This window comes from Phaeoacremonium minimum (assembly GCF_000392275.1).
Source record: "Phaeoacremonium minimum UCRPA7 unplaced genomic scaffold PA7_03_scaffold_288, whole genome shotgun sequence".
Classification (NCBI taxonomy): domain Eukaryota; kingdom Fungi; phylum Ascomycota; class Sordariomycetes; order Togniniales; family Togniniaceae; genus Phaeoacremonium; species Phaeoacremonium minimum.
In genome coordinates this window covers 278,208-294,826 of record NW_006921193.1, presented here as the reverse complement: position 1 = coordinate 294,826, position 16,619 = coordinate 278,208, and the positions used below count along the sequence as shown (strand labels likewise).

General features: G+C 48.8%; 4 protein-coding genes across 4 annotated transcripts; 1 reads left to right on the top strand and 3 right to left on the bottom strand.

The window, feature by feature from the left end:
- Positions 1 to 4,136: 4,136 nt before the first annotated feature.
- Positions 4,137 to 5,445, bottom strand: UCRPA7_3540 (putative plasma membrane iron permease protein; the record flags this gene model as incomplete). The annotated part of the gene is made up of 6 exons (XM_007916109.1): positions 4,137 to 4,304; positions 4,437 to 4,523; positions 4,574 to 4,685; positions 4,739 to 5,184; positions 5,237 to 5,361; positions 5,421 to 5,445. The coding sequence occupies 6 exons, from the start codon at positions 5,443 to 5,445 to the stop codon at positions 4,137 to 4,139; spliced, it is 963 nt and encodes a 320-aa protein (XP_007914300.1).
- Positions 5,446 to 6,378: 933 nt separating this feature from the next.
- On the top strand, positions 6,379 to 8,055 carry UCRPA7_3539 (putative iron transport multicopper oxidase fet3 protein; the record flags this gene model as incomplete). The annotated part of the gene is made up of 4 exons (XM_007916148.1): positions 6,379 to 6,447; positions 6,510 to 7,216; positions 7,269 to 7,919; positions 7,977 to 8,055. 4 exons carry the CDS (start codon positions 6,379 to 6,381, stop codon positions 8,053 to 8,055), a joined length of 1,506 nt encoding a protein of 501 aa, XP_007914339.1.
- Positions 8,056 to 8,415: 360 nt separating this feature from the next.
- On the bottom strand, positions 8,416 to 10,459 carry UCRPA7_3538 (putative alcohol dehydrogenase protein; the record flags this gene model as incomplete). The annotated part of the gene is made up of 3 exons (XM_007916095.1): positions 8,416 to 9,668; positions 9,719 to 9,883; positions 10,051 to 10,459. The coding sequence occupies 3 exons, from the start codon at positions 10,457 to 10,459 to the stop codon at positions 8,416 to 8,418; spliced, it is 1,827 nt and encodes a 608-aa protein (XP_007914286.1).
- Positions 10,460 to 11,515: 1,056 nt separating this feature from the next.
- UCRPA7_3537 (putative alcohol dehydrogenase protein) lies at positions 11,516 to 12,606 on the bottom strand (the record flags this gene model as incomplete). Its single annotated transcript, XM_007916068.1, has 2 exons — positions 11,516 to 12,519; positions 12,582 to 12,606. The coding sequence occupies 2 exons, from the start codon at positions 12,604 to 12,606 to the stop codon at positions 11,516 to 11,518; spliced, it is 1,029 nt and encodes a 342-aa protein (XP_007914259.1).
- Positions 12,607 to 16,619: the final 4,013 nt, after the last annotated feature.

Here is a 16,619-nt window from a genome sequence, read left to right as displayed (position 1 = left end):
GTTTGTTGACAGTTGGTGCTAATTTCAGGTCCATCATCAATTCTCTCCACAATTGGCCTTCAGCACCTGGTCGTTCGATGAGGCCGACTTGACTAAGCCATAGATAGATGCCGTAGTAGTCCATTCTTACTCGTTTATCGCACCACCATACTCCATCAAAGCGACACATTAGCCCAAGCCAATACCCAAAGAGCCACAATGCCCTTTCGCCTCTGTTGTATAGTAATGTGCGAAAGTTGCCGTTTATCTTGCTCAGAAACACCAGGCTCTTGAAGATATTGGGCCCAGTTGGCTCAAGACATCGTAGCATCGATATGATCTTGACCGGTGCATGGAAGATGTCGCCTGGGTGTGGGGAAGTGTCGGTTACGTCTGACGGGCGCGAAGTTGCCTTAGAGTCACAGCCGCTATTGTGACCGTCAAGTTGAAGCAGTTTGTTCCAAGACTCCGGCACCCCTTCGAGACCGTGATGGATTGTGATGAATTCTGTTGGCTCCTGCCCTGGACCCAAAAAGACTCGAGAAAGGAAACTCATCGTCTTGTCAAGATACAGGGACATGGACTTGAGTAAGGGTCGGAGGCCCATTTGCAACCAGAGCCAATTCAGCCTGTCCTCTCGGGGACTGAACACCCAGGACATGGTTGGATCGGGTTCGCCATGGTTAGTCTCCGACTGAGGGAGTGCAAACGCCAGGATGTTCAGGAGCATCGCACTGAGGAACAGCGCATCTACGCTGGGCTGATCAAGATGCTCTTGCGACAGACAGAGTACCGTTTGGTAGTCTCGAAGTGCCAAAGCCTGCTGGAAATGTTCCGCAATTCTATGTTGCAGTATTCCTGGAGAAACATGTCTCAAATGGCAGGCGGTAATGGCAAGCATAGTATTTCGGAGGAGTGAAGAGGACCTGTACAGTGAGAGAATCTCTTCGCTATGTGGAAATTGGAAGATCTCAATCCAGTGCCGCTGAAAGTGCTGCATGAGGACAATTGTAGATGTTCCATTTCCCGTAGACGAGCAGAAAGGGTCCACAGTAACAGCACTGAGAATTGAGAACCTCCCGATATTGAAGGGATCTAATGGCGGTGTCGTTCGAGGTGATAGCTGCCAGGCATCGTGCGCTTCACCGTAAGCGCATGTTCGACTATTTCTTTGGCATCGAGCACAAATAGGTCTCGACTCGTCGCACTTCTAAACGTCAATTCCGCTGGCTACCAGATGGGTGTCTGAGCTGGAGGAAGAAACGGACCTTGACCCTCTTTGCTCTACATGGCAGGCAGCCTGATTTCGTCTTCTTATGCGCCTTGCGCTTCTTGTAATCTCGCACTCTTGCATCGAAATTATTTAATGAGATGATCTGGAACCTGGACTTATTCTCCATGGAGAACTTCCTATCCTCGCGTCGAATTTAATTCCAGAATGATAATGCTTGTTGTCGAAAGAGGTAAACGAGGAAGGGCGAAATCGAAAGCAATGTCATGTACTGGCGTGGTCTGCTTTAAGAATGGCACCTCTCGCCTGACCCCGGGATGCACGGTACGATAGCGTGCAGATCGTTTGACTTTGTTAGGAGGCTTCGATTCGCCACCAGCCAATCCCCAGGCCCGGTCTTGAATCCTTCCTGGCATGCTCGTTTACCTGTTAAGGATTAGTGCTGTCACACTGAGTCAAGAGACCGCCAGCTCTGTAGCACGAGTCACTTCGTCACGCCGAGCTTCCAAGCAGTGATCACCCTTACACGGTTCCAAACTTGAGTCGAAAATGCTTGCTGGAAGACATTCCTCGAAAATGGAAACGCGGAACCTACCGGCTCTCGGGACAGGATCTCACGAATGCCGTCTTGACGCCGACGGGCAATTGCAGACTGTCCCGTAGTGTTAGAGAAGTTTCGTGAACAGTGTCCGCGCCAACTAACGTTGTTCTACATTCTACCATCCGCACCACAGGCAAGATGATCTTATATAGAGGAAGGGCTCATGACTTTGGGCCGATTGGCCTTAGTAGCGAAAAGTTGAGTTACATCTTTCTGAGCTGTGAATGGCACATTGATGTGCTGCTGCGCTAATTGATTGATAGTTTCACTGAGCTGATAATACCCTGATATTGTTTTTTATAGAGCGGGGCAGCAGTGTAGGCGATCATGTCACGGAATCATTTAGAATTGAAGCATCTAGGCATTTCATAAAATCATGACCGTTAGTCCTTAGATTTCAAATCAACGGAGGCTGTGTGGCTTCGATTATTTTCGAGTTTAGGCATTGCGAGATATCAATGGCGACTCGGTGGGTGCTCGTTTGCCTGTTTTAGGCTAGTGTAGTGGTGTAGCCACACCTGATTCGCACCATCGCACCCCAGCACGAGCATGGAACATGCGCTGAACGCAACGCTACAATCGTTTCAATCAAAATGACTAGTCGCGACTTACGGAATTAAGAGCCATCGTAAATCAAGATGCCGAGCGATCAAATTCAGCTTTTGAGCTTAGGCTCGATATATAAATACTTGAATGTCCGCTCTCCAAGTTGAGAGTTCTAGTTACTTTATTCAGAACCTCCGATACACATTCAGCGAACAGTCAGCACTTCGTAACAGACAATCATTTGAACCAGTCTATCATACATAATCTTGCATCAAAATGTCGGCGAATCATACAAATGGGAGGTCTCAGGTGAAAAAGGGTCAGCCAGTCCTCTCAAAAGACATGGAGCCTTTCCCTGAGAACTTTGGTCCTATATTCTTCCGCAATCAGTTTAGGACTAAGATCCCGTTACCGACCAAGTCTAAGTACACAGATGTCAAGGGGAAACTTGCAATTATCACAGGCTCAAATCAGGGGTTGGGATATGAAGCAGCAAGGCAGTTGCTGTCCCTGGGCCTCTCCCACCTCATCTTAGCCGTCCGGTCATTGGAGAAAGGCAAAGCCGCGGCGACCAGACTTCGCGCCGCCACAGCCAATACTGCTGCAAAAATCGAGGTCTGGCAACTGGACATGCTCTCGTATACATCCATTCAAGATTTTTCTCGTAAATGCGAGAGCCTTGATCGAATTGATATCGTTATCATGAATGCTGGCCTTGGCCGAATACAGTTCACTACAATACCAGCGACTGGCCATGAGGAGACCGTTCAAGTCAACCATTTTAGTACAGCACTTCTCACGATTCTCTTACTTCCGATCCTAAAGCAAAAGGGCAAGTCCATGGGCCATCCACCTCGATTGACACTTGTCAACTCGGTCATGGCTCACTTGTGCAAAGTTCCAAACAGAGACGAACGACCATTTTTGGCTTCCTTCGACGACACAAAAAAGTTACCTTGGGACCCAAGCGAACGATATGGCGTCTCTAAATTGCTTAGTCAGTTTTTTATTGTCAAATTGACCGAGATGATTGCTCCCGAGGATGTCATCATCAACATGGTTGATCCGGGCTTGACCAAAGGTACGGGCTTGGGGCGTGATTACACTGGCATCATGTACTTGTTTGGATTGTTATTCATGACAATTGCGGGCAGACCGGTGCAAAGGGGTGCAGCAACCTATGTGGACGCTGTTCTGGGTCACGGCAAGGAGACACATGGGTGCTTTCTGATGAATTGTAATATTGCTCCGTGAGTCAAATTCATTTCCAGTCCGAGTGAACACAGCTGACAATGCTTTAGACTTTCTCGTTGGTACTATTCCATTGGGAAGGACTTGACGGATGTCATATGGTCCGAGACACTTCAGGAGCTCAGCTTTGCCGGCGTTCAGGAAAAGCTCGCCTTGCTGCAGTCTTGAACGGAATGGCAGAAGGTTTTCAGGATCATTCGCTTCAAATATCTTTATGGTTGCGAAAGCTCCATGATAAATGGATCATTTATCGCCTAAAAGCAACGGACAACATCTTTTGATTGTATATTTCACGCAATCCGGGTCGATAGTTTTCCTTTAGGCTTCCTTAGTACTAGACGGCTTCTCTCGTTACTATATTGTATACCTAACTCAAGTATTCTTAAGCTGATCGTAGTAGCTACATCCTAAAGTCACTATCATTGTGTTTTTACACTAACACTATACTCGAAAGTGTATCTCAGTCATGCGTTTTGTAAATGCCTTACTCCAGTATCAAGGTGACCGTACTGCCAATCTTTGATGAGACTACCGGGGAGGGTTTGCAAGAAGAGGTCGGAGGTCATCATCAGACTTGAAGCCCCGCTTGTCAAATGGGCCGTATCCTTTCTCCTTGCAAATCATAACCCCAAATCCAAGTGCCACAGCGATCCAGTAGAGATTGTATGATACCACAGACCCGACCGTGGCAGAGTTCTGCCAACCTAATAGTGCATTGAAAATTCCCCAAAACCCTCCACCGTTCAGGTCGGGGTTACAGCACTTTGAAACTTGTGAGTACTTTCGTTCACAAAAAGGATAATTGCGACAATTGCGAGCGCAACTTACATTCACATGCCAGACGCTCCTACGGATGTCATATGAGCCTGGACCCGATCCGAGCTCTGCAGCATCGCCGCCAACGATCATGTTCCACTATTCCTAGGTTAATCATATAATCAGCCATAAGGGAACTGTGCACGAACCTGATACGCTTCTAGATGCCAAACACCCTTAGAGAAGAGGCCCGCTCCGACAAGATAGAGGAAGCATGTAGATAGGATCAAGAAATACTGGATGGGTGCAACATTGGATCCTCTAGATTCAGAGTCAGTAAAGCAAAACATTACAACGCACGAATTTGCTCGTACTTATAGATTAAATATCCAATAAAAGCACCAGTCAGAAGGCCGGTGATAGCTGGCAGCGGAATAGATGCGGGTGATATACCCAGGCCAACACCAGCAATGAATAGTACGGCTTCAAAGCCTTCTCGCAGAATCGTGATGAACGGCAGCACAAACAGAGCATACTTCTCGCTTAGATACTTGAAGCGTTCGAGGAAGGGCCCTTTCTGGGTCGAGCTCGGGCTCAGAGCCTGGGAAAGCTTGATGCGCCATTTGTCTTGGAGCTTCGAGACACGCAAAAGCACAGCTCCCATGATGGTGATGATGATCGAGGCACCAAGCGAGAAGAGACCTTCCCAGATATCTTCTGCGCCGGCTAGCGACTCTGACTCAAGGCCATAAACACCAGCCATGACGATGATTCCTAGGATGATCACAGTGACCATTCCGACAGCAGTTCCAAGCCAGACCTGGTTTACTCCATTAGATGTGCAAAATACCACTATACCTTTAAATGCATACCTGATTGGCCAGCTTTTGGCGAAGTGAAGGGTCATCTTGGGGAGTCAATGTTCTCTTGATGAGTGCCAAGAGAACAGAAACAATTATGGCTGTCTCGAGCGCCTCGCGGAAGGTGATGAAAAAGACTAGACAGGTCAGTGTCGGCTCGGAAACTAGAGATGTGGCGATAATGGCGATGTCTTACTCGGGAGCGAGAAGTAATCCGCCATGTTGGAGTTGTTATGTCGAGCGGAGTTACGAGCGGCGCCGCGGCAAGAAATCCGACAGTTCAATGTCGACTTTTACCACCACTTCATATGACGCTTTGGCAGAAGAAAGTCTCAACGGCCATGCAAGCGTCTTTGAACTCTTCTAAAGACGTTGAAGAAGCGACAGTTCAAGACAGGGCTGCGATTCTTCAGCAGGAGAGAAAGTGGCGCTATGTTTGAGAGGCGCGCACAAAAGGGCACAAGTCTCATGATGATGAACGAAACGACAGAGAAAACCGGCGGATCTATGGACCCGATGTCGGGTCGAGGCCTAAGCTAAGCGATCTAAGATAGCATGCGGAGACTTTCGGTTGGGGCTCAGCGGATCAGATAACGCGCTGTAACTCCACTTGCGGGGCTAAAAGGAGGCGGTCAGGGGTGTGACAAAAATTATCAGATCCGCCAAGGTTTCATCCCCGGGCCGAGTTGGTGTGCATGTGCTGCGTGTGTGTGGCCCGGCTCAAGAGTCCCAGTTTTCCAGAACAAATACTCGTTCGATCCTCCTGACATCTTCTTCCATCTCGCGGGGAAGAGGCGAACGACGTCGACGACTGCTACTGCTGCAGATACCTGGTTATTGAGCTTCATACAGTGGCGGCCATCATGGCCTTCTCAATATTGCGCTCTGGCCTGCTGGTTTCTCTGGCAGTCGTCTCTTTCTTACTGTCATCCGTACGCTCGGAGACAATTGTGCGTGACTTCACAGTCGGTTGGGTCATAGCCAATCCCGATGGTGCCTTGGACCGGCTTACGATCGGCATCAATGGACAATGGCCGATTCCTGTAATAACCGCAAATGTTGGCGACAGGCTTATTCTGACTGTCCATAATGACTTGAAGAATGTCAGCACGTCTCTTCACTTCCATGGCCTTTTCCAAAATGGAACGAATCATATGGATGGGGCTGTCGGCGTAACGCAATGTGCGATTCCTCCCGGCAAGTCATTTACGTATGATTTCAAGGTCGGTCTCTTCATTCCCGCAGCCCCCTGAATTACGAAACTCATAAGATATAGTTTGATCAGCCCGGTACTTATTGGTACCATGCACACAATAATGGTCAATATCTGGATGGTCTACGTGGACCAGTGGTAATACATGACCCCAAAGGCCCGTACGAAGGCAAATACGATGAGGAGCTTATCCTGTCCTTCTCCGACTGGTACCATCAGCCCACCAAGAATCTGATCAAGGAATTAATCAATGTCGAGAACCCAACCGGGGCGGAACCCGTACCTCAGGCTGCACTCATGAATGACACCCAAAATCTACAGGTCAAGGTTCAGCCAGGCAAAACGTATCTAATTCGCATGGTTAACATGGGCGGTTTTGCTTCTCATTACGTTTGGTTTGAGGGTCACCAGATGCGCGTCGTTGAGGTAGACGGTGTCTGGACTGAAGAGGCTGAAGCTGATAGGCTCTACATCACGCCGGCCCAGCGTTACAGTGTTCTTTTAACAACAAAAGATGATGCATTGGAGAATTTCGCCATTATCGGCGCCATGGATGAAGAACTCTTTGATGTCATCCCTGACGAGTATAACGCCAACGTTACCGGATGGCTCGTATATGATGACACAAAACCTCTCCCCTCGCCTACACCTGTTGACGAATTGGACTGGTTCGATGACATGACACTGGTCCCCTACGATCGGCAAGAACTTCTCGAGAGGGTCGATTATTCCTTCAACCTCGATGTCAAGATGGATAATCTTGGTGATGGGGCCAACTAGTATGTTCCTGTGTCAAATTCCCAAGGACTGCGTAATTGACCAAGTCTGTAGCGCCTTCTTTAATGATGTTACGTATGTCGGCCCCAAGGTTCCATCGCTGTATACAGCTCTGTCAGTTGGAACCACAAATGCCGCAAACCCACGAGTGTACGGCTCGAATTCGCTCGCTCAGATTCTCAAGCACGGTGATGTCGTTGAGCTTGTCCTCAACAATGGTGATGACGGGAAGCACCCCTTCCATCTTCACGGCCATAACTTCCAGGTCGTCTATCGTTCTGATGAGGATGCGGGTGATTTTGTCAATGACGGCAGCATTGAATTACCACGATATCCTATGCGCCGTGATACCGTCTTCGTCCAGGGAAACGGCAATTTCGTTATCCGATTCGTTGCCGACAACCCTGGAGTCTGGCTTTTCCATTGCCATATCGAATGGCATATGGACCAAGGTCTCATAGCGACTATTGTTGTTGCACCAGAAGCTATTCAAGGCCTAGAAATCCCCTCGGATCACTATGATGCTTGCCGAGCTGTTGGTGCCCCGATTAGGGGAAACGCAGCGGGCAATATTATGGATGTCCTAGATCTTACCGGAGAGAACCGACCACCTCCTCCACTACCTGCCGGTTTTACGGCTAAAGGTTATGTGGCTTTGTTCTTCAGCTGTATTTCTGCCATTATTGGCTTATTGGCGATATCATGGTATGAGAAGTCAATTTCTTGCTTCTTTCCCAGAACTATAACTAACCAGAAAACTAGGTATGGTGTGATTGATCCCGGAGCTAAGGAGTCAAATGTCGAGAGCCAGAATGCCTCTGCACAGGAACAAGAAGAATGACTACCTCTCCTGAGGTTGAACGATCAAAGGAAATTATCCAAATTTGAATAATACCCAGCAAGCATATGCTTTGCAATATCAGAGCAACCAGTCAAAACAAAGTATGACTTGACGCGCCAAGACAGGATGCGAAAGATGATTGACCTCGTGGTCGTCTCGATGAGAACAAGACATGTTTTAAAGCAAGCCCGTGTTGAATAAGGCGAGGGCAGAACACAAATTATTGTGATACTTGAAATAAAGATCCATTCTACAGCTTCCTATCCCATCCCTATTTTAGAACCCTCTCCAAACCTCAATTTTGACGTGTCGTTATTCATATCGATTTTCATGCTCACTTGCATTACTGCTCACAACCGCCTATACTTTCGCGGCATCTGCCAGGATATCCTCCGCAGCCTTCGCCGAAATCATGAATGTCGGCAGTACGGGGAAAGCACCCGGAACAGCAGGAAAGACTGATGCATCTACGACGCGGAGTCCACTCACCCCACGTACACGGAATTTGGAGTCCAACACTGCCCACTTATCATCATCGCCACCAATGGCGCATGTGGACGATGCGTGGTGAGAGTAAGCTTGTGTGAGTAGCAGCTCCTTCTTTGCGGCATCGGTGCAATTGCCGGCACCTGTTCCAGGGCAAGGATGCTTCTCGTTGAAAGGTAGCACAGGTGCACCAGCTGCCTGCCAACCCTTGCGCAGAAGATCTGTGGCTTCTAGCATCTCTTGCAAGTCTTCGTCGGCGTGCTCCTTGAAGAAGTGTAGGTTGATGTCTGGTACGTCTTGCGGATCGGCACTGATAAGCTTGACAGAACCTGCTTGGGACTTTGGGTTAATATGAACCATTGCACACTCATATTCATTGGCGCCATAGTCGGTTGGAAAACCTGGCCAAAAGCCCTCAAAGGAAAAGACTCCACACCAGGTGAAAATGTTTCGGTTCTTGGGAGCAGACGGTGTCTTGAACATAAGTGTGATAAGGCCACCACCCACAGGAGCTTGACCGATTGCAAGGAGACTGTTCTCATAGTTGTCCGCCAAGTGCTCACCCACGCCGGGAAGATCTTTAATCACGGGGATGTTGAACTTTTTCAGCTCGTCTGCTGGGCCAACTCCGCTGAGCTTGAGGATCTGGGGGGTGTTGAATGTACCGCCAGAAACAATAACTTCTTTGTTTGCGAAGATTTGGGTGAGCGGTCCCTTAGTACCAGGCTTGTATCTCGGGTCAGCCTTGTACACGGACTTTCCATCCATGACTTCAACACCAATAGCAGTAGGAATGCCGCTCTTAGTGTCATTAGCAAAGAGAACCTTCGTGACGAGAGAGTTAAGTCTCAGAGTCAGTGGGTACTTCTTAGGATCGGCGAGAGTGGCCTTAATGTAGTTGTTGGGGCTAGAACGCTTGCCCTGCTTATCCATATGCTGGACCATTGAATAGAAGCTGGTAATTTGGTCTTTATTCGGGTAGTCGCCCAAGATGTCCTTCTCTACGAGCCTAGAGGCATTTCCCGTATCTTGGCCTGTCAGTTTCGCCAGTTCATGCAGGATCTTGGTGGCGGGCAAGTCCTCCTGCGTAGACCAGGACGAGTCACTGGTTGAGACGGAGAGCCATCCTACTAGGTTTAGCTATGCTTCCTATACGGATCTGAGGCTCCTGGCTTACCGTCAAACCCATGATCCGCCGTGCCAGCGGGCAAATACTCGTTCTTCTCAATCTTGATTAAATATTTGCGCATTTTCGAGGCCTCCCAGCTGGTGTCGCCAGTCTTGTTGACAATCAGGTTCCAATCATCATCTTGAGGTAGCGAGCACACGCCACCATTGTGCACTACAACATCTGAAGTCAGTAATTTCCTAACAAGGACAGTGAAAGAGCACGGAAAGGCTTAAAAAGGGATGTCTCGGGAGACACCGTCCACATTGCGACGTTGCCTTTGTCTCCATTAATCCAAACATGGCTAAATGAGGTGAAAATGAGCTCCAAAGGTTGCTTACTGGCGCAACCTCCCAGTGTCGCCGCCCGAGGGTACTGAATACCCAAATGTGTGGCACCAGCGGGAGGATCAACGCCAACATAGAAGCTGCCGTTGGGCAACCTCCATGTGGTGTGCTCGAACTTGAGCTCGCGGGCCGCGTCATCAGAGTGCTTTGTCCAAAAGTCCCAGCGGCTCAGCTCGTCGTTGCCAGCTTGATTAAAGTTGGCAAGATCCGCGTACGTCGGGTTGTCGCCCTGGTCATCTCCAGCCTCAATGAGCAAGGTGGAGTATCCTGCCCTGGCGAGGTCACAAGCCAGTGGCCCACCGCCTGGACCGCTCCCGACGACAATGTAGTCATATGATGCATCAGTCGCACGAACAACTGCCACCGCAGACGCCGCAAACAGAAAATCCCAGCCGTGACGCATTTTTGCAATCTTGCAGTGAGTGAGTAGGTTGTATTCGGCCCAGTGCCAACTTTGCCGAATTGCATAACCGCGGATTTGGGAATCCAGGGCATCTTTTTAGCTTTATAGCTTGGCCCATCGTGAAATGTGGTTACCAGGATGACGGAAATATAGACGTTAGAGGAATTAGCAAGCGAGCCTTGATTAAACAAGAAGGGACTTTGATGCGAGGAATAGATCAATATCTCCACCTGTCCCAAATTGGTGGATGAATGGGAGCAAGTGAGGCTCGAACGGTGATGCAGGTCCACCATGGCTAAATTCTCGTTGGATCAAAATTGCAATATTCGGCGTGGCCAGTCAAAGAAAGCGCAGGGGCGGCACGTAAAACATCGTAAATCATTGCTATTATGATAGTAAAGACAGCCTGAAAGACGGAGGACGATGCACCATTTATTTGGTCGAAGCCAATTTCGGCAAGGCAAGTTACCAGCCGCAGCGCTCGCATTTGATGCAGTCCGAGGTGGTAGACAATGCTACAACAACCTGGCATAGGTACTGAACTGACCAGGATCCCCGCACGAGGCTTCGAAGTGATGCTGGAGCAATCTAGGCGAGATTTTGAATGGTCTCAATTGGCAAGGAACTTTTACACAATGGCGTGGCGACATAGCCTATGCTCTCGGCACTCGGAAGTATGGCTCACTAGAATATGGCAATGTTGCACAGGAAGATGGCATTTAATATGGAACTAGGCGTCAATTTAGAGTAGTCAATCGAATCTCAGCGCGAGGCTAACCGCGAAGTCGTTGTGTATCATGATATCCAACAAGCATTGAGATTTTTAGGCGGAGACGGATATATGTTTTCGTGTAACGAGTTGAGTATCCTATAGCTACGTAATTCTATATTTCACTATAGATGATGGCAATTGCGTGTATTTGCAGTGTCCGATTGGATTTTACTTTTGCATATAGTATGACGTGCGGTCTCAGTAGGAGACATCACTCGTTTCCGACAAGAGACGCTTTCACTACATCGCAGTAAAAGTTATATCGTTTTTATATCTATATCTAATCATATCAGATCCAAGTCCTTATCGACTCCGTTAGTCTCTAGAATACGAAATACAAACTTGAGAGCCGTTGCTCTACCAGCTGCTAACTTGTCCATACCCTCCTGGATACCTTCCAGACCTCCGGCGACGACAACATGTGGCTGCGGCTTGAACCAACCATCCCGTAATCCCTTGGTGATGTACCTGTAATAAACATGCCCGAAATCCTGAGCATCGCGATGCACAGACCCCACAAACGTCAGAGGGGCGGCGACCACATCAGGTATGGCATCCTGCTCCATCACAGGCAACAATGTCGTAATTGTACCACCAGGCGCGACAACCTTTCCTAAATTGCGGTAACTCCCCTTTTCCGAAACGGAATCTAAAGCATGTAATAGCTTTGTATGTCCCAGGACCTTCTTGATGTTCTCGACCACCGCATCGTCACCTTCGCGGTAATCGACAACCACGTCGCCTTTATTCCTATCGATGAGCTTCTCTACGTGTGCAATCGACCTTCCTGCAACACATATCAAAGGATGGATATTGCTCTGCTTTGCCAACTGTATAGCGTAAGATCCCACAGCTGATGCAGCGCCGTACAAAACGACAGGAGTTGGCTCCTTGGCAGGTGTCCAGGGTTGTGGAAGTCCCAGGGTTAGGTATAGACCCAGGGCGGCTGTCATAGATGCTAGAGGGATTGTGGACGCCTCTTCAAAACTTGTCGATTTGGGTATATGGAATGTGGTATGTTGCCAAGCAATCGCATACTCCGCGTAGCTTCCACCAGGCTTCCCAATCTCATGGAACGCAGCAACACGATCCCCAAGTTTGAACTCTGTCACGTTCGCGCCCACCTTATCGACAATGCCGGCAATGTCATCTCCTTGGTTCGCGGTTGTACCAGTGACCATAGGATATTTCCAATCCTTCGGGTTAGAGCCACTCACGATGACTCGAATGCGGACTTGGTCATCATTCGGCTCAGGAATTGGTGATTCGACGACTTTGACTTTCGGGCCTGTAGAAAATATGAATTCTAACTCTCATTATATGCTAGTACTTGAAGAAAAGAGCACTTACCTGGTGCTACCAGCGCCTCCTTCATCGTGGAGGACCGAGTCGCAGATCTCACCGTAGCCAGTGAAGAGCCCATCTTGATCAACTACTCCCGATTTCCCTCAAGATATAAGACTCCCTAGGCCCAAAACCACCAATCCTTCGGTGACTACCGCATTTTGGCGTTTCCTGAGTGGTGGGACAATGGTCTCTTTAGACTCAAAATAGCGCCAAATCGCCGCATGGTGAATAGTGACATGACGCTCGAATGCGGGTAATTGTCGTCGAACATCCAATATCTACCGCGTCTGGCCCCTCTCTACGTTCATATTGTCCACGTTGTCCATCTCTCGGCCGCTCCGCTATTACTGCATCCTGTTCTCGTCATTCAAATAAGGTTATTCCGGAGAATCGCAGACTCCCCGCTCTCGTATATCCGTGTGTGTTGATTGGCTTACTTCATCCGGGAGTTGACCGCCCGGAGCGGTACGCTAACCGAAGAATGCCTTCCTCGGCCCTTTCCATGCATTATCCTTGACGACGTGTACGTTGGTATCAACTATGTGGACCCAGGACACCGGATGAGTTCGCCGTTCGGCTAACATCCGGTAGGGAGCTCTGCAAGCCACGCGCTACAAGCCACTTGAACTGGTCTTTCGGTCTGCCTACCCTATTTATGGCTGGTACTTCCCTCATAGGGTACAACTTAGACCACGCCTGTCCCAGTAGCTTCATTGGGGATGTTGTCCTACTGGTGCATGATTGATATCCATTCATATGTGGGAATACGGTTGATCCGATCCCAGTGAAGGATTAGGGCCCTGGTTTGGTTTTCTTCACGTTGATTTCCAAGCACATTTTTTGCAGTTAGGAGCAGGGATATGGTTTTCCTACTATTGAGATACTGCATGATCTCTTTTTTTCCAGTTCCAGAATTATGCACCTTTTCAAGAAGCCAAACGAGTATCTATGCCTCCGCCAATGGTATCCCGGATGGCGCCACAGGGCAACTTAAACATTATCACGCAAACCACGATAACAACATGCTTTAAGTAAGTCACATTTACTAAGAGAACGCGCCTCACCTGCAGCCTATCTTTTCACTTGGAGTCGCTCGAACACGCCCTAGCAATCGAACCGATAATCCAGGTCGGTCTGGTACTCACCGTGGCAAGTCAAGGCAGCTGCCGGGAGTGTTGATGAAGATTCAAAGATTGGCTACCCTCTATGTTGCGGTGGTCATACACCCTCTTCTGACTGTAGCGTCCCATCGAGAGACGAGAAAAGACGACTGAATGATTTCTGACTATTGAAATTTCAACAACCACAAGATTAGGCACCTATAGCAGCTTCATGATTCTTCATACCTGGTTTTGCAGGTCGAGTGCACCCAGGCTTAATGAGTCGCGCGAATTCGTCACCGTCGACCACGACCCGTTCGTGTCATCGACTAAGCGGCGTAAAGAAACTAATCATTCAGTCAAAAATGAGAGTTGTTCGAAAGTGCCTGTTTGAGTTAGACTGCTGCCTTCATTCAAGTTCGATATTTCCTCATACATTTCCTACAAACCTCATTCATGTATCTGCCCCGAGGCAGTCCATCACCCACTAGGGATGCGAGTCCATTGACCTGTGGTGAAGGGACTAATTGTCAGCGCAACCACATCAAGAGCTTGATGTAGACTCATAATTATGCTCTCAACCTCTTCAAGTTCCATAATTTATCATATATGTTCATCTCAGGCAGTCTTGCTGTGCACGGGAGTCAGGAGCTGCCTCTTGGCGCTATGGCGCCGGGTTTTCACAACCATTGCGTATCGTTTCCCGCGTAAATGGAGATCATTTGACCGGGGTTTCAATAATTTGAGTCGGACATTGACGCGTAATATTCATTTGCGCGCTGTAGGTGAGGGAAGGGATTGAGATTTGCGGCACTCAAGGTTATGGGAGCTCACAGTGCGTTTGAGTGGGTCCGCACTCCACACTGTACTGCTTTGGTTCGAACAAAAATTTTTGTGATGTCACACTCGAGCTTCACATGCCTCGACTTTTGCCAGGCCCAAGCTCACAAACAGACACCATGGCGCCAAACTTGAGTGAAGATGAGATTGATGACCTCATTTACTTTGCCCGTGCTGGTGAGGAGGCTGAGCTCAAAGAGACATTGACATCCCTGGCATCACGGGAGGAAGTGTCGGCAGCAGAGATCCTGCAAGCTGCGAAGGACGACGGGAAGTCAACGTGCCTGCACATGGCCACTGGAAATGGCCATCTAGGTGCGTTATGAATACTATTCAAGATGCGAGTTTTCTCGAGATCTGTGGATTTGAATCTTGGGGAATTCGCAATATCCTTGAGCTAGAGACCAGTGACTAACCAAGGTCCAGGGATTGTTAAGTCATTACTAGAACAATTTGACTCAAGGCCAAAAGAGGATAGGCAAAGTTTCCTCGATGCACCTAATGAGTTTGGCAATACAGGCCTACACTGGGCAGCCCTTGGCGGTCATCTGGAAGTGGTCAAATTTCTGGTTGAGGGCGGCGCGTCACCAGCCCTTGCCAACGACAAGAACTACATTCCTTTAGACCTAGCGAGCTTTGGAGAGAAGACGGATGTCGTCGATTATTTCTTGTCGCAATCCGGAGGGCTAGAAGGTGAAAATGAGGAGGGGTTAAACGGCGCCGCGCAAGGGATGGACATAGAAGGGGGTGAGGAAGGGGAGGATACAACGGAGGAAGGCAAAACATGAACAATGAAAACTCTTGATGAATTTTTGCTGCACTACATGCTGATTTGAAGGTATGATCTTCACAGACATTACGGCCATGCCGAGGAGCACTCCCTAAAATGCTATTTCCGCGATGAATGAGCGATTCGCAGCTAAGCTACACTACACCCATAATTCCCTTCCTCGACCGCGAACAGTTTGGACAGGTGAAGCAGATCCCTTCTCACTCGAAGAAGATGTAGACTCTTCTTCCGAATCACGTATCACTACCTCGGCTTCTTCTTGCTCACTATATTGGATCTTGTCATCCTCGAGGTCTGCATGGTCCTCTGAATCTTCCATGTCCTCATTATTCCCATAGTCAATGAATGGCACTCCATTCCTCGTTTCCTTCTCCCACACACTGTCCTTCCCGAACATGCTGGCTAGCCGGCTATCATCGTCCAGCTCCTCGTTCGTTGCGTTAGAGTTCGCTGTCTTCTTCTCTACATCTCCATCTTCTCTCTCAGACTTGACACGTTCCTCTTCTGCTTTTCGAATGGCCGCACTTAGTCGGGCTACTCTGTTTGGCATCTCTTCGGTAAGGTCTGATCTCTCCTTAAGGCGTGAAGTCTGCTGCGGGTCAGCCCGGCATGAGGTGCCTTGAACAGAATTCGGTCTGGGAATAGAATCTGGAAGCTTGTTGCTGAGCCCTTCCGGCCAGAACTTTTCGATAATGTCCTCAGGAAGCCGTTCGTGAGTGATCCTTGAAGAGAAGAGATGAAGCTTAGGCGGGAACCTATAATGTTCACATATACCAATGCATCTGCCATCGTTGTCCTTTGCAAAACGGCGAATGGTGGCGAGCAGCGTTACAAGCTTCTTCAAGCTGTATTGATGCTCTGATTGCCACGATCGGTAATGCTTAGTGAGGTCGGTCACCTCAGTGACCAAATGCGCGCCAACATTATCGATTTTCTGCGTGACATCCACCAGCCAGCGGGTACGGTCAAAATATAGCTGTGGTAATAGTTCACCGAGTGCATCAGTTCTGTAATTGGTGAGAATACGGGCAGTATCAGAGGGAGTTGCTGGGCGACCGCGTGCAACGACGGATAGCGATTTATTGATGCGAGGCGAAACATCCGAACTGTCGGGGACTTTGATCAAATGCCCAAAAACAGGCATGTTCGTATTTGGCTCGCAGTTGTCATTAGAATAAATTGCATCGACCTCAGATCGAACAATGCACCTCAGTTTTTCCAGGTCGTATTGCAAGATACGCCAAGAGGATGTGCTGTCGTGGAGGCCATTTGGAGTCTTCAAGAGCTTGGCAGGGAAAACTAACCCAGCGC